This window comes from Indicator indicator, chromosome Z, assembly GCF_027791375.1.
Source record: "Indicator indicator isolate 239-I01 chromosome Z, UM_Iind_1.1, whole genome shotgun sequence".
Taxonomy (NCBI): Eukaryota; Metazoa; Chordata; class Aves; order Piciformes; family Indicatoridae; genus Indicator; species Indicator indicator.
The window spans coordinates 39,452,991-39,473,776 of NC_072053.1; the positions used below are offsets into that span (position 1 = coordinate 39,452,991).

General features: G+C 38.7%; 1 protein-coding gene across 1 annotated transcript in view; it reads left to right on the forward strand.

The window, feature by feature from the left end:
• Window positions 1-423: 423 nt before the first annotated feature.
• Window positions 424-20,786, forward strand: part of UHRF2 (ubiquitin like with PHD and ring finger domains 2) — an 83,450-nt gene continuing 63,087 nt past the window's right edge. Inside the window, exons 1-3 of the mRNA XM_054397316.1 lie at window positions 424-576; window positions 13,641-13,883; window positions 17,886-18,148. Of these exons, the coding sequence (XP_054253291.1) occupies window positions 424-576; window positions 13,641-13,883; window positions 17,886-18,148 (659 nt within the window). The remainder of the gene's footprint in view (window positions 577-13,640; window positions 13,884-17,885; window positions 18,149-20,786) is intronic.

A 20,786-nucleotide genomic window follows, 5' to 3' on the forward strand; every position in this document is an offset into this window, starting at 1 on the left:
CCATGTGAGAGTGGCAGCGCCTGGTAAACACTCCCCGGGTTTGGGAGATGGCTCCCCAAGGCGCCCGTTAGACCTGGCTGCGGCTGTTCCAGCCAGAATCTTCCTCACCTTGTGCTGCCTCGCGGGGCTCGCGGCGCGGGCGATCCGGAATCTACAGGGGATCGGCTCAGGTCTCCTTTCCTCTCTGCGCCCCTCTGAGCGAGGTCGGCGGGCCGGCGGGTGGGGAGGCTCGCATCTGTTCCGCGGGATTTGAAAGTCCAGCCCCACCGAGCCGAACAAAGAGCTGGTGAAGCGCTTGGTCCCCTCCCTTTACCCCTCGCACACAGCAGACTCGCGCCCGGGGAGCGGACTCCGTTTCCACCTCCTGCCCTCGACCTCCCTGCCTTCCCTGCAGCTGGCTGAGCGAGTGGGAGGGCACGCACCATGTGGATCCAAGTCCGCACCATAGACGGCACTGAGACCCAGACCATCGACGACCTGAGCCGCCTTACCAAGATCGAGTGCCTACGGGAGAAGATCCAGGAGACGTTCCGCGTGAGCCCCGGCCGCCAGCGCCTTTTTTACCGGGGCAAACAGGTGAGGCGGAAACGTCCCTACCTGGATGGCATGGATGGAGACAGATAGGAGTTTTCCCCTTCTCCCGCGTCCCATGTTGGGTTCGGCTCTTTGTGTGGCCCGGCGCGGGGTCCCCATCCCCGCCCATGTGTATCGTCCTCTGGCTCCGGCTTTTGTTTACTCGCGTCCCGTCGGGCCTAGAAGATAACGGGCAGGACGGAGGCAAAGCGTCTGGCCTAACAAGAGGATCTAGGTCTCAGGGCGAGTTTTCTTCCGTGCCCTCCTGCCCGCGTTTTCTCCCTAGGGCGAGCGAATGATGGAGAGGCCCCTTTGTATGTTTGTTTTGCCACCTGAACCGCGGGAGGCTCCTCCCCCAACCCCTGCCTTTAAGAGTGACAGGGCGGCCGGAGGGGTGCGAGGGGGAGCAAGCTCCTCTGCTGGCCTCTCGTCACAGACCCTGGGAGAGGAGCGACCAGATCGTCCTTTGCCAGCGCTGCTGCTAAGTAGGCCGGGCAGGAGGGAAGCGTGTGGCGCGGGAGTACGGCGGGCGGTTGCCACGACGCAACGCCACCCCCGGGGCTCGCACGTGGCGGGGGGACAGGGGGCGGAGAGGCGGTGCGTAGTGCAGTGTCCCGTCGGTACCCGCTGCAGGGCCAGTGTGGTGCGCCGCTCCCCCGCAAAAGTAACGGTTTTCGGGGCCCGCCGGCCGCCAACTCCTCCCACCGCCTGCGGGAGGGTCCTGGGTCGCCACGTGACGGCTGGAGCCGGGGGTCGGTGGCGGCGCGTGGCCCGGCGGGGCTCCCGCGTAGGCGGGGCAGCAGCGTGGGATTCGTTTGCACGGGGGCACCCTGGGCCTCACCGCTGCGGGGACCGGTGTGTAGCGGGAGGGATCAGGCGGCTGCTGGCAGTCCGAAGAGGCGCTACGGCCAGACCGGGGTCCAGGATTGCCGGAGTGACTTGGCTGCAAGCCGCTTATGAGCTGACACTTCCCTTCCCGTTCCAGATAGATTTTAATGCGAACAGATTGTCTCATGCTGTATCTTCGTTGATAAAGGGCGTAACCTTTCAAATTGCATTATATAAACTGAATGCTGTTACCTGACAAAAAAGGCTGTGTGGCATAGTTTAAGGAGCCTGATTCTTAAGATGCACCTTCTTGCAGCGGATGAGTGTTGCAGTGCTCATCTAAACTGAGTCATGCAAATCAGTGAGATTTCTTGCTCAAAAAAGATGGGAAAAGTAAGAAATAAGAATTCCAAGAAAATTAAGAAGCAATTTAAATGGCTGGATGCTAAGCTTAGATTGTGAAGGAAATGGCATGTTGGGTTTTGTGTTCCACAGAGGAACACATGTGAAAATATGCATATCGAGATAGTTACAATCTCATTCTGTGCTTCTCTGAAGTGACCAAATTGGGGAATATCACTCTCGAGGTTGTGTAACTCGCTTAGCTTTGTGTGCCAGCACAGCTCTTCCTTTAGTGTTGAGCTTGATTTGGGAAATAAAGTTTACCCAAGAAGTAGGAAAGATGAACTTGTGACGGGTTGTTCATTTCTGAATAGTCTGTCAGTAGCCAGGCTGATTAACTTGAGCATTTCAGTTAACAGATGTCTTATGTAAGCAGAAATAGAGAAATAGTGTAGCTGAAGTTGCCTACTTGAGCAGCATTTTTGAGTTGAGTATGTGGTGTTTCCAGTTTTGGACACAGTGGGGGTCATGTTTAGTGAAGACTTAAGGAGTTCGTTTTTATATAGCTTCACTCACTATTTATCTCCATTTTCTTGAGAATGAATAAATAATTCTAAATTTTCTTCATGGTAGTGGATTGCTTTTCTGATCCTATGATGCTAGTAAGTAGAAAAAGAACAACTGGATGTAAAGAGATGCAGAGCAAAGGAGACTGAAGTTCATCTCTTTCAGGTTAATTTGAGATTAATTGATAGCAGTTAATTGAGGTGAAAACATTGAAAAGCCATTATCTAGTCCAAACTTTACCTGTCTGGTTAGCACTCAGCATGGTTAAACTTGTAGAGTCTGCTGGTAGAACTGTGATGTTGCTACTGAATACTGCTTACTGTAGTGTAGTGTCTCTGGGAACGTCAATAAATACTTCGACCTTGAAAGTGGTGGGTACATACAGACTGGCTAAGTAACCACGTTACTTCTAAAATAGGGAGGTATGAGGCTACAAGGATACAGCAGCCTAAGAGAGTGGCCATTTATGAGCTGAATTTCAGCAACTTGTGTTCTTAGTTTGCCATAGAGAACAGGTTCAACTAATATTTTGAACTAGAGCAGTTCTTTAGCAATATCCGTGTCCAGGTCATGTAATTTACATGGTATACTGTAATTTGCTGTTGTCTGATCTTCAGACACAAATGCAGGACCTTTTAAGTGGGCAGTACTTCACATTCCTCTTAAGGGTTAAAATATCCTAGAGCTGCTGCTAAAAAACTGATATTGAGGTTAATGTAGCCCTTTGGGTTACCTTTCCTTTTTTTTTTTTTTTTTTTTTTTTTTTTTTCCTTCCTTCCCTTGTAAAACCAGGGAAAAGGTTGAACAAATGGGGTTTTGTTTTTTTAGCTCTTAACTGCCAGGAGGACCTACAATTCACATGTGGCACTCAAGAGTGAGCGAGATGGTATGGCTCCTATAGCTTGATCTGGTCTCTGAGGACGTTCTGGAATCCCTGCAGGTCCACATTTCTGCAGAGCTAAGTAAATTAGCCTGTCAGCTGGAGAAGCCAAGTCATTCTGTAGACTGAGGTAGAAATTCCTGTGGAAAGGGAATAGTTCACAGTGGTGCAATAACCTAGTTTGCAGTTGGCCAGGGAAGTCTACAGGATATAGAAACCTGCCTTTGCTGAGTAAGTTGGATCATTGGCTGAAAAGAACTTCTTGGAGGGACACAAACTTGCTTATACTGCTATAAATCATATTTTAACCTGACTCCACCATATATTATTCCCATATAATGCTTTGTGTGTGTTACATGCTAACTCTGAATAAACTGGTAAATTAAATGCATGTGTGGAGTTCCTCTCATCTTCAGAAAAGACAGTTTGCTTTCTGGCAGCTTACTCTGTCCTAATTGGAAAACCTATATAACATTTATTGATGAGAAGTTACCAGTTTTACTCATTCAAGTGAATAAGAGACTGCAGTAGACAAATTCTTTTCATATTGGCCTACCATTAGGTCATCTTGACCTGACCTATAGATTTTTCTATAGGATGAAGATACAGTAATTTTGAAATTTCTAGGATTCAGTTACAGTGCTGGAAAAATTGTGCAGTAAAAGTATGTTGAAGTTTATATAAACTTGCCAGAGAAATTAAGGTTGTCTGGAAGATTATAAGGGGATTAGTACCAACTTATGTTTCACATAGAACTAAATGTGCACACATTCAGTTCTGTGGGCATTGAAGCCCAAACATTTCTTCCCAAGATATGTAAAAGGAAGTTGCTTTTGAAGTTGTTAATCTTGTTGGTGAGGAAGATACTCCAAACCTGTTTCATGGGAGACTTCAGGTGGAAGTGAGAGTATTAAAGCCATTTACTTGATGTGAAAGTTATTGTGAATGTTGTACACAAGAAATATGGTAGTATGTATCATGTTACTTAGCTGTGCAAATTGACTCTTAACTGTAGTTTGGCAGGCCCGTGCTGTAATGCCCAAGGATCTAGGGTTTTGTTTCTGTAAATACAGGATTAGGGAAGCTTCTAGTTTTGTATGAGAGCATCCTTTCAGTACAGCAGCCTCAGTGAAACATACAGTTCAAAAGGTCACAATAGGACATGTTTATTTTTCACCTACAGCCTTTCTTATCATGACCTCTTTAACTTCTGCTGACCAAGGCTTATGTGAGCAATGGATAGAATTTCATGTGAGTTTAAGCTTCTGAGCTTCAATTTTGTGAACTGTATGTTTAAGGGCTTCATAAATACTTGCAGCTTGAGTGATTTTCCAGAAGGATGGAAAAGCATTATTTGTGGAGTTTTTCCCTGAAGAATGACATTGTTAAACCTATTTGTAAAACAATTGAGTTTCTTAACACAATCTCTTCCCAGCTTTATTTTGTTTGGAAAATAGTAGGCATTTTCCCCTGAAGCTGTCCAAACCCCATCTGCTTCAGGCAGAATCTGTGTGTGAGAAATCTTCAACTGGAGCAGTTACATTTTGGAGAAGTATTTGAGCAATTACTTCCTTTCTACGACTTCTTAATTCGTTGAAGTTGGTGGCAAGTAGCTTGAGAGAGACAGTTATCTGGACTTGTCAGGGCAGATATAATCCCACTGCATTCCAAAATTCCAGAAACATTTACGGAATATACTTTGAATTTGTCTGGCACTAGGTTTGATAGCCCTATTGGCAAGTTTTTCTTATGATAGCAGAAGTTGCTTATTGAAATCAGATTCTTGTTAATTTTTTACTGTAAAGCTACTAGGTGCAATTTACCATTCCTTGTTACGGTTATTCAAAGTGCCTAAACAAACAGAAGGGAAAGCTGAAGCATATCTGAAAATTGCAGCCAGCTTTAAGACTGTAAGTTTGTGGCATATATATGTAATTCATGTAATCTAGGTAGTAGAGTTTAGTACTTGTGCTTTTAAAATGTTTCTGGAAGCTCTTGGAGATGGAATATTTGTTTTTATGGGGAAACGACCTCACAAATTCTTAGATGTGGAACACTTGATACATTGTCTACATTGACAGTTAGGTGATAAGGATTTCCAGTGATGGAATGTGATCAAATGTCTATACAATTTATGTTGATGGATGTTATGAGATGATTCTCTTTGAAACTTGTTAACTTTTCATAATAGTTTAACTGTTAAATTATGCTAAGGTAATTGCATTGATACTTGGCTATTGTATTTATTTGCATATTTTTTTTTTAGACTTGGTTATGGAAGGTTGAGATAATAACTGGTTCATCCATTACAGGTGTCCTTAGAATCTGCAGACAAGTCATTGCCTCTCCCTGGCATTACTGTTGCTGAATTTCAGTTGCCTGTGCTATAGAAGTCTGTACCATCATACAGGAGGTACTTGACCACTCTCATCTAATCAGCACAGAGATGAATTAATCTTTCTGTGCTTCTAGGGATGTCAGTGCAGCTTTATATTCTGACTGGTTTTAATAACTTAAAAAACTGTCAGATCATCCTAAGTATCAGCCAGATACATTTATTTACTTAATTATAAAACTGCTGAGAACAAAAGAAGAGAAACCTTGCTGCTTTAACTTAATCTTCTAGCTAGAAATTAATGAGGCTATGTTCCTTTAATGGGATTTAGCCCATACCTAAGAAGAAAATGTTGTATCTAAATTAACAGTCATTATCTGCATCTCATGCAGTGATAAAACCTGAGTGTCTTAGTAACAAGTTTAACCTGGAGAATGTGCAGACTTGAATCCTGTAGGAGTCATTGGTTGAGATTGAGAATGGCTGTCTTCAGCTTGATATTCTAGTTAAGTGTAGAAGTCTTTCTAACAGCTCTTGACTTTCATCTGTCTGTTTCATCTGTGACTACTGGATTCTACTGGATTATAGTCAGTCCAGATCAAAAAAGTAAGATGTGTTGGTGATGCCTGTGCACTGCAGATAAATTTTGTAGTAATTAGGTTAAAACCACTGTTTTGTTTGAGAATGTAGCTTAAAATGTAGGGTCCTGTACTACTTAACTTTAGTTACAGGGCTTCAGGAAAAGCTTGTCAGAGAAAGCTAAGAAAGCTAGTATTGTTGATTGAGTATAAAGATGACTAAGGTACATTTATTGTGATGTTTGTACTGAAATTTATATGTAATGCTAGGCAGTGTCAGCGACAAGATTCTGTAATTTCTTGCTAGGTTGTGTGGCTTGATATAGAGTGGCACACTTCTCTTTATGGGCAGAGTTGAAGCAGCACACCATATTCACACTATGCTTTGATCAAACTCATTGGTTATCACTCTCATTGAAGTGTCTTTATCAGATATTGGAAGCTTCCATATTCTTCTCTACAAACAGCTCTTGCTGTATGCTTTCTGCAGCATAATGTGGGAGTCTCTGTGAAACTGATCCTATTTGGATTATGATTTGTTGGAAGTAAGACGTGATACCATGCAGTATTATGAGTACCTTTTTTTCTTCAAGTCCAGGGCAGACCATTAACTGTTGTATAACATGTATAAACATTTAAAGAGGAGCACAGTCTCTGATATAAAGACTAATTCATGTTACCTTGTTTGTGGGATTTTTTGGTGGCATAATGTGTCTTCAGACTTTCTTGTAGGCTACTTTGAAACATGAATCTCATGGCAGAACAAAATTGACTTGTTTGGTTATTATTCTTTAAAATGTTGCGATCTGCCTGTTCTAGAAGGATGTGGATCTAGAGTCTGAGAACTTCCTTGTCCAGATGTTTCACTTACTTCTGTGTTCCATTATGACTTTGTCACTCAGAGTATTGAGAGACAGTGAATAAGACAGAGCAGTGATTTTATCTTACACTGCTGAAGTTCTCCCTGAAATGAGGGAATCATCTACTGTTTGCATCTGTTTATTTTTACCAAAAAGTTATGAGGTCCAAAACACTAAGAAATAAGAAATTAATGTGAATATTGGAGAACAGATTGTCAGTGCTAGGACTTTCAACGAAGCTGTGTAAATTAAAGTGCTTCTAGTGGCAAGCAAGAAACATGTTTGTTAAATCTCAATCTGTTTATTTGGGCTTTGCTTTCACTGAGGAACTTGTTACAGAGTGAGGCATGAAAGGCACTGATAAGGGTGACCTAGGATTTCTTTTGGTATTTGTCTCCAAGCAAGACTAAAGTTACCTCCCACTAGAGAGTAAATATTTATTATAGCTAGTTTTTGTATGAGACTGACAGGTGTTGCTTTTGGGTTGCCAGTTCTTATCAAGAAGGCATCCCTGTCTTGGTTGGAGGAAAAGGAGCACAGACTGTTGACTGTCCTTATCTCTGCTAAATTCACAGTCTGGCAAGGTGTTCCCCTTGTGTTTTTGTTTGTTTGTTGTTTATACCCTATCCCTCTCTGTTTCTGCCTTCTAGGTGACATTTAGCATGATACGAGTGGAGAGTTGAGTAACAGTCATATATGTCTAGCATGTACGCTGGATCATTATGCTGAGTGATGTCAACTTTAATATTACATTTGCAGTTAATTAGGCAAAGGTCTTTACTTGGGCACTGTAGTCTTCAAAATCTGTTCTGAAGCTCTGTTTTGTTGCTTTACCCTTGCTTCATTAGTTTTAGCTGAAACAGGACTGTCTGGCTTCGTAAGACTTCCTTCTTAAGCCATTTGACAGGCCAGCTTCGTTGATCTTCATTCTCTTGGTTTTCAACAGCTAAACCTTTATCCTTTGGTGTCCTAAATCAATCTGTATTCCTGTCCTATGGTAAGCTAAGCAGTTATCCCTCAGGTTCTCTTTCAGCTTTGGATGTGTGAGCAAACTGCATAATGAATCGCAGAAGTCCAGGAGCTAAGTGTCAAGTATTGTGTAGTAAAGGTGATTGAAATTTTCTTGGCCTGAGTTGGTCCCATTGGCCCAAAATCTGCTACTGCATACTTGAATCTGATTTTGAATTTTATGTTAGGTTTTTCACTAGTACATGCCAGTTGGAGATTTATTTGAATACTGCTATAAAAATACTAAGTGAAATTCACAGTTCCAGCAGTCTTCTTGCAGGCAGAAAAGATTTGTACATCAGTCTTGAGATGGTTACTTCATCTCTACAAACTAGTGTACCAGTGTAAACAACTCCTAACCAAGGTTTATTAGTGAATTTAAGATTGAAGCTTTCTGTTTACACATTTCTCATTAAAGAACTTCATAGAGTGCATGTAATGCCTCTTCAGAATGAAAGACTGATGTAATTTTTCACCATACTTTGTTACCTAAACAGTTCTACATTCATTTTAGTTTCTGTCATGTTTGTTGCTAGATGTAGGCTCTCCTTTAGTTCTTGGAAAAGAAAACCTCAGAAGATAGTCAAAGGCATACTTTTGTAAGCTATTAAAGATACTGATTGTGAAGTGGAATGGCTGAATTAAGGAGACCCAGGAACATACCCTCTTGGATCACACTTTAAGAATAAAAAATAATCAGTGCTTTTTTGGGAGATTTCTGTGTAAACTGTATAATCCATAATGAGCTGTCCTTCTGATGGGTCTTGTAGAGAAGTTAATGTGATAATAATTTCTTGACAGGCATTTTTTTTTCCAAGTAATGTGGTGGTGTAGTGCACTCTGCATGATCGTTTGTAAGTGCAGCATCTATGTGCTTCTAAAGTAATTCGTGGCTTGCCGTTAAAAGGCAGTTCTAACAGTGACAGGTAGGTTTCAGTTCCAGTATTGCATTTCAACAGCTACAGCTCCACAGTAGTTTAAGCACATCTAAGTATTTCTAACAAATTTCACAGAATCACAGAATTATTGAGGCTGGAAAAGACCTCTGCGATTTTAAGTCCAGCCTATAACCTAACACCACAACATCAGCTAAACCATGCCACCATTTTGCAAGAAGTATTTTGAAATTGATAGTGCCTATAAATGTGATCTGTGTAAATACCTTTGAGGGATATCTCCTGTTTCTCTACTTTTGGTTATATAGTATAGTGAAAGAGTGTCAGATACACTAAATCTAGCTGTTCTTTAGTGTCATTTAATTCAGAATGTGTTAATGAATCCTTACAGGCTTTTGAAGCATGCCAGACGTTGAGAAGAAGAAAAATGAAAGGAAACAAATGCATCTGTTTTTAATGACAGTAGGATCAGTAGTGCTGGAAAATGTCGTACATGAAATTGTCTGTTTAGTTATTTTTGCTTTAGTATATGCTCTAGTCATCATTAAGGAATCATAACCAGTTTGAAGGATATACAGCTTGCTTATTTGGTACTTGCCTGATGACGTTTGTTTCTGGTTTGCATGTATAAATTCGTGAGTGACAAGTGTCATTAAATGCTTATAATTAACATGTAATATTACTTTCTTTTCTTGTTAATAGACTGTGCAGGCCAATGTGTATTTGGGGTATCTTAGTATCTTTATGCAGCAGAGTGAGATGAAATAATTTATATACTTACGTAACTTTTTTAGAAGCGAGCGTACCGTAAAGGTGACTGGGGAAGTGGTCAACACTTCTACACAAATTGTCAGTCTGATTTTGATGAAACTTCTTTTTTTAACTTTTCTGAGTTGAGTATTCAACCTGTCCATGAGGTTATTTGGGACTCAATTCAATAATACTATCATGAATTTTGATGGTATAGTAAGGCAGTATTTGCTGGGAAATAATAGGGGGAGGGGGAGTGTATGTGTGTGTGTGGAGTTGTTTTTACATGGTTTGGGGATCTTGACTGGGTTGCTTTTTTGTGTAAGATACACTATTTCAGGAAGATTTTAAATGCTAGTTGTCCAGTAGAAAGGAGGGTATCATGCTTCCTATCCTACTGTTTCTTAGTATCCAGATGTAGTGATAGGTCCTGAATTTCCTGCATTTTATACTACATTAATACTAGAATTTGAAAAGTTATCTTGCAGTCCTGAATCAGTTTGGAACAGAAGGGGAGAAATTTATCTAGAGGAACAGGTAGAGTGTAAAGTGGTGTGCTGGTGTGCTGTGCTACTGTGTTCTTATTTTAGCAGCCTGTGAGCCTGTAGCCTCAGTGACCCTGATCTCATTGTATTACCATCACCATAGTGTCAGTAATTCAAGAATTAACTTCGTATCGTTCTTCTCCTTCTTCTCTGTTGTGGGATGAAGTTCTTTAAACACTGACTGTTTTCCAACTTTTTATTTAGAGCATTTCAATTGTCAGTGATGCAATAATGCTGGGTGTAGGTGTATTTATAGTTATATACATTACTTCTTGCAAATACTATGTGAACTTATTTTTACTAGTTGAATATTTGCTTCTCTACTTTGCAACACGGCCTTGGTCTAAATTTATACAGTTGCTAGTAATTTGGGAACATTTTTTGCTTCTACTGTAAACAGGTGTTCTTTCCCTACCACAGTGCAAACACTACATTCTGCCTCATTTGAAGTGTGCTTACCTTGCCTCTGTTACTATGCTTTCAGGTTTGATCATGACATCATTAATCATAGAATAGTGCAGTCATAAAATAATCTTAATTTTTTGCAGGCACAAAACACCACAACCACTTGGGCACAGAGTAGAATGCTGTAAAGTAGACAACTTTGTGGGCACGAGTTACTCTGCTGACCATTTAGTTCACGTTTATCAAAGCTGACCTTTTTGATTCCTGTGCAGGAGTAGGCAGTCTGTGCATCATGGTGGGAGTATACGTCAGTAGAGAAGGCTGCTTCTTGCTCAAGGCCTAGCCTAGGTATGTTTTGCTTTCTAAATATGTGCAATATAACTATTCCTGGACAGGCTACTTTTTTAAAGGGGGGTGTGTGTGTTTTGGGGCTGGTTTGTGGGTGGGGTTTTTTGGTGGTTTGGTTTATTTGTTTGTTTGTTTGGGTTTTTTTTCATTATTGTAATAGGAAGGATTCAGTTCTGAAGATATAACTCTTTTCAGTTCCTGCTGGTTACCTCATTATTGTAGATAATTCAAGCTGTTCATATTTAGATCTTCACTGAACTGGTTTTAAACTGCAGAACCTCAAAACATTTTTCTACTAGCCTGCACATGGCATGTCTGGAGGAAAAGGGTACAATGACTATTTATTTGCTCTCATGCTTGTGTGTTACAGATGTCCTACTGATTTATTTATTTTTTGAACTATTTTGCAACAGAAGAAATCACATGGTGGGCAATTGAATCTTCAAAGTGGGCCTGGAGTAGTGCTCAGAAACAGTAGCAGCTCCAGAAACAAGGATCTTCTACCCTTCTCCCTTTCCAATGTATTATGTGGGGTTATTATTTGTATTTGGTTTATTTGCACTCTAAATTTCTTTAATAATCTTAACAGCGAAAATACAAACTTCTTGTGGTGTGAGGGAGCTGCGGTTGTCCATCCTAGAGAGGAGAAGACCCTGGGGGTACGCTGGGGGACATTAGAGCTGCCTTCCAATACCTGAAGAGATCCTGCAGGAATGTTGGAGAGGGACTTTCCATAACAGTGTCTAGCAGTAGGACAAAAAGGAATGGTTTTAAGCTGCAGTAGAGTATGTTTACACTAGATCTTAGGAAGAAGCTCTTCAGTCCGAGGGTGGTGAGACTCTGGAATAGGTTGCCCAGGGAGCTTGTGGATGCCTTCTGCCAAGGGGTGTTCAAGGTCAGGTTGAACGAGGCCTTGAGTCTCTGAGTCTAGTTGAGAGGACTCCTGGCCCATGGCAGGGAGGTTGGAGTAGATGATCTCTAAGTTTTGTTGAAGGGGTTTGAAAACAGTCAGTTGAACAAGGGTCATTCCCATAGCTGTTGAGAACAGGCAAGTAGATCAGTTACAGTTACATTGAAACACACTACTGAGTACTCTTGTTCTACACATCCCAGCTGTAGGTAAAGTAGCAGCAGTAGGGTGAGTAGTTTTTTAACAAAGATCCTAAGTGAGTGGAAGAACTGATCAGTTTCTTGAGTGTCAGCTTATGTCCATGCACTGTAGATTTACTTTGAAAAAACAGAGGGGATGAAGGAAGAAGCATGCATTCCACTTCTGTCATGCTTGAATGTTATACAAAACTGTATTGGTGAGAAGATGGAGAATTCCTTGCCACTTTTTTCCCCTACTTCTTTCTGCCTTTTTTTTTTTTTTTTTTTAATTCGTACCAACCTATAAGCTCATGAGAACACAAATGGTGGAAAAGATTCCTGTAACAGTGATCTTTATTCTGGACAAAGGTCAGATAATTTTTTGTTGCAAAAGTAGTGTGGAAACAGAAGGGAGATTTTTTAGTTGTGCATGGTGTTGGTTTTGTTTTATTTTTGTTTTGTTGTTGTTGTGGTTTGGCTTTTTTTCTTCTTTCTTTCCACTTCGAAGTGAAGTAGGATAAAACTAGGCAAATTCTAGTTTTGATGTTCTAAAGCAATACATTATACTTTTAGGTAAATAAAATCTCTGCTTCAAAGATGCATTAACAGTGTTCAACTGAGCAAGGCAGTGTTGTCAATAGTCACTTTTTTTGCTCTTCTGTTATACTTGGTGGTTTTTGGTCTGAGTTTTTTATCCTAATTGTAAGCAGGTAAGATAATCAGGTAAAATAAAGATAATAGGTATCTTAAAACTGTGTAGTAATGGTCTGCTATATATGATTTAAAAGCATCTATTCTGATATTCTGCAGGATCTCTTTGGATCTGGAACATAGTGAGGCCTGATGTGCAAAGTTATATGGGTGAAACTATGTATGTTTCTTCATTTTTTTTACAACTGTTTTTAAGCTGACCAGTCGAAAAACCTAGTTTCAGTGAATAATGTTGTTTTGAATTTAGGCTAGGGATTGGGCAGCCTTGGCTAAATGGGGAATAAAAATATTTTTGAATGCTCTTAATTTAGGACATTTCCTTTCATAAACTTGAGGACATAGTATGTACTTTGTAGTTGTTTCCTGCTAAGTGTAGTTGCTCTTGCACGGTAATTTCAGATCTGACAGTTCTTAAACTACCTCTGTGTAATTCCATTTACTTTATTTAGGAAATATTTTCCAAAGTATTAAGCATATATCAGGCCCTGCCTTGCTTTCTGGAAAAGAATGAGTGTGTCAGTTGTGAGTTAAGTAGCTGAAATCTATACAACACAATGATTGTTAATTTAAAAATTCTCATTTATATTTATTGTGTACTGCATGTAAGTAGCAATATATATACACTACTATTTTTTTAATAAAAAATTGCTGCATTGTCTTGGATCTTAATGCATATTAATGTCCAAAGTCTGCAAAAACTGTCTGTTTCTAATATGAAGAGTTTTAGTGATTTTCATTGGGTGAAATCATGGCAGGTAATGTGATGAGAGTTTGTTTTTCATATACTCAACATAAGGCTTTTAGTTATTTGAAATAAATGTCTTGCCTTTCCTGCTCTGTACAAATGCTATCTGTAAAAGGAAGGTACAGAAACTACACAGGTATCTCAAGGCAGAGTTTTACAAGTATACCTTTCTTTTGACAGCTAGAAGATGGGCACACTTTATTTGACTACAACGTTGGACTAAATGACATAGTTCAGCTTTTGATACGTTCTGAATCTGAAGCTCCTACCACTGCTTCTGTGACAGATCAGGATGGAGAAGATAATCACTGTGCTGTTTCCAACTGCAAGAACAAAGTCAAAAAAACAAATAATGGATCACCCAGTCAGCCATCTACATCATCTCGCTCATTTCTCATTGATCCTGGCATTGGATTGTACAAGGTATGTACAATCTTTTAAAGCTGGAAATTTGCCTCACACTTGTGGGTTTAATTTTATTGGTAAAATCTGTTGGTTTATTCCATAGAAGTGTGTATCCTCATTGCTTTCCTTCATGGTTTGACATAATTCCTCAGTTTGCCATAAGACAAATTGACTTAAGATAACTCTTGCAAAGTCATGAAAGTGTTTCTCTATCAGGCTCACTGCTATTGCAGATTTCAGGAGCTCATAAACTCTGATGTTTTGTTTTCTCCAAAATGTTTAGAGGAATTGTGAAACAGAAATCCCTTTTGTGAATAGAAGAACCTAATAATAAACCCCCCCAAAAGTTTTCCCCCCACTTAGTTTTCTCAGGCTTGCTGAATACTTGTTTTAATACTTATGTTTCAGTGCAGATTTTTAAGTAGATAAATTATGAAGTACAAAATTTATCTTTAAATTGTGATACAATGATTGCTCTTTTATTACAGGATTTTTAGGAATCATGTATATCATAGTCATGGTTAGTTTTGTACCTCATGGAATTTTTTCAGTACTGTTATGTGGGATTATGTCAGTGTATCAGAAGTTTAATTTGAGTAGAAAAGGGGTAACTACCCCTTTTCCAGATAGCTAACCCATTTGATATTTACTTGGATGTGTATGTACAGGGAATGGTAGCATTTTACCACCTATTTGACTATTTCTCTTAGATAAGAAATCTCAGTAACACTAATTCTTCTGATGGAAAATGCCATGAATTAAGGAATGAAGGAAAAGGAGTTTGAGGCTACTGTATGTATACAAGTTAATTTCAGTTAGAGGAACACTGTTATTTAGACCTGGTGCCTTGATGGGAAGCTGGCTTAGTTTGATGTAGACTGCTACTGAAATGTCTTAAGTACTAAAGACAATTTACTTAATCTACATTATTGTAGCATTCTCTGCAATGAGTTTTATTGAGTCTTCAAGAAACAGGGGAGTCAAAAAAATCAGTAGCTTGAATATGGAGACCCAAGCTTGTATGCTTGCTTTCTTGTCTTTTATCTCCTTCTATTATATTGGGGAAAAACGCAGTTCTTCAGTTCCGATGCTTTACAGTTAATTGATGAGTATAAAAGGAACTACCAGAAAGGGCGGTGAGAGAGAATACTGTTGAGAGAATCAGTTGAATAAAGGAAAGGAGTATTAAGATGTGTTTTTTGAGAAAGATAACAGTTGTTGGGTAGTTTCTTTGCTGGTTTTATTGAAGATCAAAACAGAAAGTAGAATAGAGAATGTTAATACTACCAAACATGCTGAAGAAAACCTATTCTGTTGGAATTTTTGTGATCTCTAGTACTGGGGGCCTAACACTTTACCCTTTATTACCTGTAAATTGAGTATTTTTTCAGACAACTATTTAAAGAAAAAATGAAGCCACAGTCATTGCGTTCTTTGCTAGTTGTAGATGACAGTAAGAACATAAAGAGAATTTCTGCTTACAGAATTGTGAGACTTAATATATTTTTAGCTAGTGATACAATTTAAAAGTAGTCAACAGTTTAAAAAACAAAGCTCTTAGATGGCTAAAGAGATGGCTAAATACCTTGCATTGCTTATTCATCAAACAGTAAGGAATTGTTCTATTTTTTTATATCTGAAAAAGTCCTGTGCCTCAGTGATTCTGCATCCAGAGACAGACTCAGCAAAATATCTTTTAGTTGGTTACTTCATGTTCTGCATAGTTTCTGCCTCTGTGCCTGCTTTCTCTTCGTGATTTCAGCTCCCAAAAGGAAAGGTAGCCAGTTTGGAACCTGTAATTAAGTGGAGTTGATATTGGAAATAATGGTTAATTAAATTATTGCTAGATAGTTAAAATAGTGATTCAAACGGAGTTCCTCTGTGTGGTTATTATATGTTATGTGAATCGTAGTCCTTTAGATTGTTCTTTTATTGCGGTTGTACCTGTCATCTCATGTTTACATGGGCTCTGAAGGACTAATAGTGGGCAGAATTAAGTTGCAACTCCTGTTTCTTGTTAATGAGACAAAACTGTTAGGGGGATTTGGTTTAAGAATTGGGATCCCATCCCAAGATGGACTCAGCATCTGTGAAGGACACCATCTTCGGTACATAGGGTACCCAGGGATGATCTCTGATGCCAAAAATGAGGAATACATGGTAAGCTACAATGGAGGAGTGTGTTTGGGCATGAAGTAATAATGTTAAAAATAACAAAGGTCATTCAGAAGAATATGTATGTTTCCCCATCTGATTCTCAGACAGTTTACATAACTTTCATCCAAAACTCTCTGGCTGTGGCAAAAACCTGTGCCTGTAGCAAAAACATTTTAGCTGAGGACTATTAACTAGTTTGGAATAAAAGCCACACAAATGGAATCTGTAATTAAAATCAGTATTTTATACTGTTCACAAAGAGCTACCAATAACCTAGTTCTTAAACCAGACACCACTAGCATAAGATAGTTGTCTGATATTCTTCAGTGGTCTATGGTAATATTTACCTTTACTCTTTGCAAGTAAAACCTTTTGTGTGAATATGCACATCAAATTATGGTGGGGATGCACTGGAGAGGAATAATTAAGGGAGTTTAAACTGGTTTTCATTTAAAAAAAGATTCCCGTGTCCTACAATTTTTTACTTAGCTAATATGGTATCTCTGGCACGTTTATAACTGTTCACAAGAAGTGGGGGTAGATGAGGGAATCGTTAGTAATGTGTCTCAATTAACATTTTTTGAGAGGAGGGAGTAAAAGAGAACTTCGAACTACGAACACCACATAAAATTGTGTTGGAATGCCTTCCAGTGTCAGAATTCACTGTCCAAAATAAATGCATAGATTGAAAATGAGGCTATCTACTGGTTCATTTATTATGTGGCTGAAATTTTTGTCCTGGTAAAGCAACCTGTACTTGGCATACAGTAGTTTGTAAGAAAAAAAAATACTTGTTGGCTGAGACGAAAAAGAAAGGATTGAGTTTGGAGGTCATTTTAAGAAAGTGAATGAAAAGTGTAAACCAGAAAGTACTGTTTTCTTGGGATAAACTTGTTAGCTCAAGCCGCTGTCAGTTGCACTTTCAGATGTCTAAGGACCACTTAATCCTAAAAAATGTTGAGCATGCTTTTTGGCTTTCCAAAATATATGTGAAAATACAGTAAGATTGTTCAGTTTATAGAAACCGGCCTATGGAGTTAGGAAAAATATCTCTCTGCGCCATTGTGTTGGCATTTGACAAAGGCTGTAGCTTAAACCATCCTATCTATCTACACATATAAGTGTGTGTGTATATATCTTAGATTATTATAGGTATTTTCTATGGTATGGCTGTGCAGTAGTTATGTTGTAATATTTTTATGGTGAAGTGTACTGTTGAAGTGTCCTTTAAATCTTTTTTTTTTTTCAGTGTTCTCAGTATTAAAGGAACATCTGCTTAATTTGCTGAAGACTTGAGAAAAAGAAACATGATTTAGAATAGTAAAGTGTTTTGATTGCTTAATACAAGTATCATTGTGAGTACAGAAGGGGGAAATTCTGAGATATAGTTCCATTTCTTACAGTTACAAGATTTTTGGCTGGCCGTGGTGGCAAACTTGTAAGACTTTCTTCCTCCTCTCTCCTCAATTCTTTAACTGTTAAAATTTTGTAGGCCAGAAGGATAGAAGGTTTAATAATTCCAAGTGGGAGGCTCAGTCTTTAAACCCTTGGTTGTGAGCTAGTGTTTTAGTGCTGTGTATGCTTATTTTAACCATAAAGAAAATTGGTGAAACACAAAGAAAGGATAATGAAAGTCATTAAGATAGCTGGGGGCGGGGAGGGAAATCTAGCCTTGTTTTTTTAGAATTGCATACAGGTTATGTTCATATGATTGTATATTAGTTGAGCTTGTCCAAATTCAACCCTAGAGTTGGTTGTCTGATAACTAAATTGTACAGTAGCATAGTAAATTTATCTTATTTTTATATAAGTAATATAAAAAAAAAAGATAAACATAAATTTATAACTGAATTTTTCTTTCAGATAAACGAATTGGTGGATGCCCGTGATGTCAGCATTGGAGCATGGTTTGAAGCTCATATAGAAAATGTTACCCGAGCAACAACAGGACAAAAGAATGGTAAAGCTCAAGGAAAGAGTGGTAACACTTACAAAAGGACTAATGGAAATTTAAGTCAAGATCGTTCCAGAGAAAACGCACGTAATTTGGACAGTACACCTTCCACATCTTACTCAGACTGTATGGACACTGATGAAGAAGCTATTTATCATATCAAGTATGATGAGTAAGTGCTCCTGATACTATTTTGAGGACATCACATATTGTTTTTTTGGTTTGTATAAACCAAGAATTCTTGAAGAAGCTTGGAGTCAAAGAAAGCAAGTTCAATATTGCAACCAAGAAAAAAATATTTAAATATTTATAACACTTTTCAGTTGGATATAGTGAATCCATTAGGGGTAATGATATTTTTTCATGCCTAAATACTTGTCAAATATTAATTCATTTGTCTTTATGAAACTTAAAATTTATCCTCCTTATATAAGGAATTTTTAAGGTGCGTGGGGGTTTTTTTGGTTGTGTTTTTGTGGTTATTTTTTTTAACTGCTCCCTGTGAATATTGAATTCCTCTTATTGGAGCCAAAGGAGAACTGTCACGAGAGCAAGTTTTGTTACTAGGGTTTGGATGAATTTTATTCCAGAAAGAGCGGTTGTGCACAGTTGCGCAAGTCTGCACTTCTAGTAAAGGTTTGTGATATAGAACTTGTGACTGAGGGCATGAAAGTGATTAAGTGGAGAGAAGGCATGAAGAGGGTGGATTGTGGCTTTTTTTCTGTTTGTTCCTTTCTTTAGTAAAAAGAAATTCCAGAGACTGGAATGTGTGGAAGGAAAACCTTGAGTATGGAGGGATTTCTTATTTATGAACAGATTTTGTACATCTTAATTTGCTTGGAAAATTGGTCTGGGTTTTATTTTCTTGAATAACATCTATTACAGCATTAAATTAAGCTTCTAAATGACTAAAACTTCAAATGAGTTCAGTGTTTCTAAGTTTTGGTATGAGATTAGTAAAATATTGTAGTTACTTGAATGCAAGGGTAAGGTAGAAGGATTCAAAATATATGTAGTATTAATTAAACGTAGATTTTCAAAATACATCTTTAGAGTAGCTGTTTCAACTTCAGTTATTTTTATATGTAACTGTAAATCTCTTACACAGAACGTTTTTTGTTGCTTTTACTAGTAGCGGATAAAACTTAATGCACTTTTAGAACTCTGAGTTCAGATTCTGTGCCTGCGACTGTGTAAGTTTGGAAGTAGAAATTTATCTGTTTCATTGACTATTGCAGGAAATACCTGAAAATAACTTGGTCAACCAGTATGATCGAAATGAAAATACTTTCCCTTGAAATTTCGTGTCTCTTGTGATGTGATTTCAGAGACCTGGCTTTAAGTTTACCTAATCTTCTAGTACTGTGGATGTATGTAAATTAGTCATGACCAAACATTTCTGAGAAGCAGTATTTGTAACTGTTGCAGTGAAATGATGCTCTTTTTTTGTAGATACTGTTGTTTTTCATGAGTTAAAAGTACAGAAGTAGAAAATGTTTCATAAGTGTGTTTTTTTCTTTGGTATATTCATACTAAAGAAAAAAGATTTACCTTTGTGTGAATCTAACTGTTCCCTTTCAGTAGGTGGAGAGTGTTTCTACTCTTTGTGTAAGATAACATATACCAGTTTTCTGTTCTTAGCCAACAAGATCAATGTTAAGTACTGGAAATTTGAGTGCTTGGGAAAACTTCTGTAAGTCTGAGAAGTGAGACTTTTTTACATGTATCAGTGATAGGTTGTTTGATGAATGCTGGGTGTCAGATTTTTCTTGTGTTGTCTAATGTGCACATTCATATGGTGGCTATGTGTGCACTCATACCACTCTGTTTTCACGTAGTGTCTGCAGGCCACGAATGTTGCTTGCCACTTTAGATATGGATAAATAGGGAAGTCATGATGTGATTTGCCACGCAGTCATTGTTTGCTCCAGAAATCGTTTAAATTTACATTTTCACTCCTGTTCAAGTTTCATATTCTACTGCTGATTTTCTACTTTCTTTTATCTATCTTTTGCACAGTTTCTATTCCTGGGTGGTTTACATTTAGTTTTGGGCTGTGCTTTTTGTTGCTCAGTACTTGGCATTCTCTAGTTTGTCCTTGTAGTGTTGTTCCTTTTATCTCATAATTCTTTTGGGTTGCATAATTTCAGCTCTGCCTTGCCTGCAACAGGTATATTCTTACAACACATGAAAACACTTGCTGTTACCTGAAACAGAATAAAAATACACCTATGACATACACCTGATGTCTGTAAAGCCATCTAAATTACTTGAATACATTGGAAGAACTCTGTAAGAGGTGTACACAGTTACACAACTTCTCAAATTGTCATTGATGCTCAATTTGTAGACTGATTCTCTCTCTCTTCCTCTTACATCCTTTCAGTTTAGGAAAAAAAAAAATCACTGAAAAGAACATTATAGCTAAGGGATAGGTCACCTGTAGTGCATAGAATTTGTCTACTCCAGACCCTTGACTCTGATCTGAGATGTCATTGTGGTGAATAGTAACTATATGTCACTGTATCACACGTTTTGGCAGGTTGTCCTGACCCTCCCCCTCAGAAAAAAAAGTTAAAGTAACATCCCTCTTTTTTTTTTTTTTTTTTTCTTTTCTGTGTCTCCCCACCCGATCCCCCTTGATGTCTGGAACCAGTAAAGCTAATAGTGATATTTATGAAGGAGATACTGGAAGTCTGTGCAACCCCATCTTGGGACCAGCTCCTCTGTCACCGTAGACCCAGTTTGTGAAACGGTCCTTTAGGGTAGGCTTGTTTCATCTTGCTGTCTCCAAAACATGCAGGTCCAAG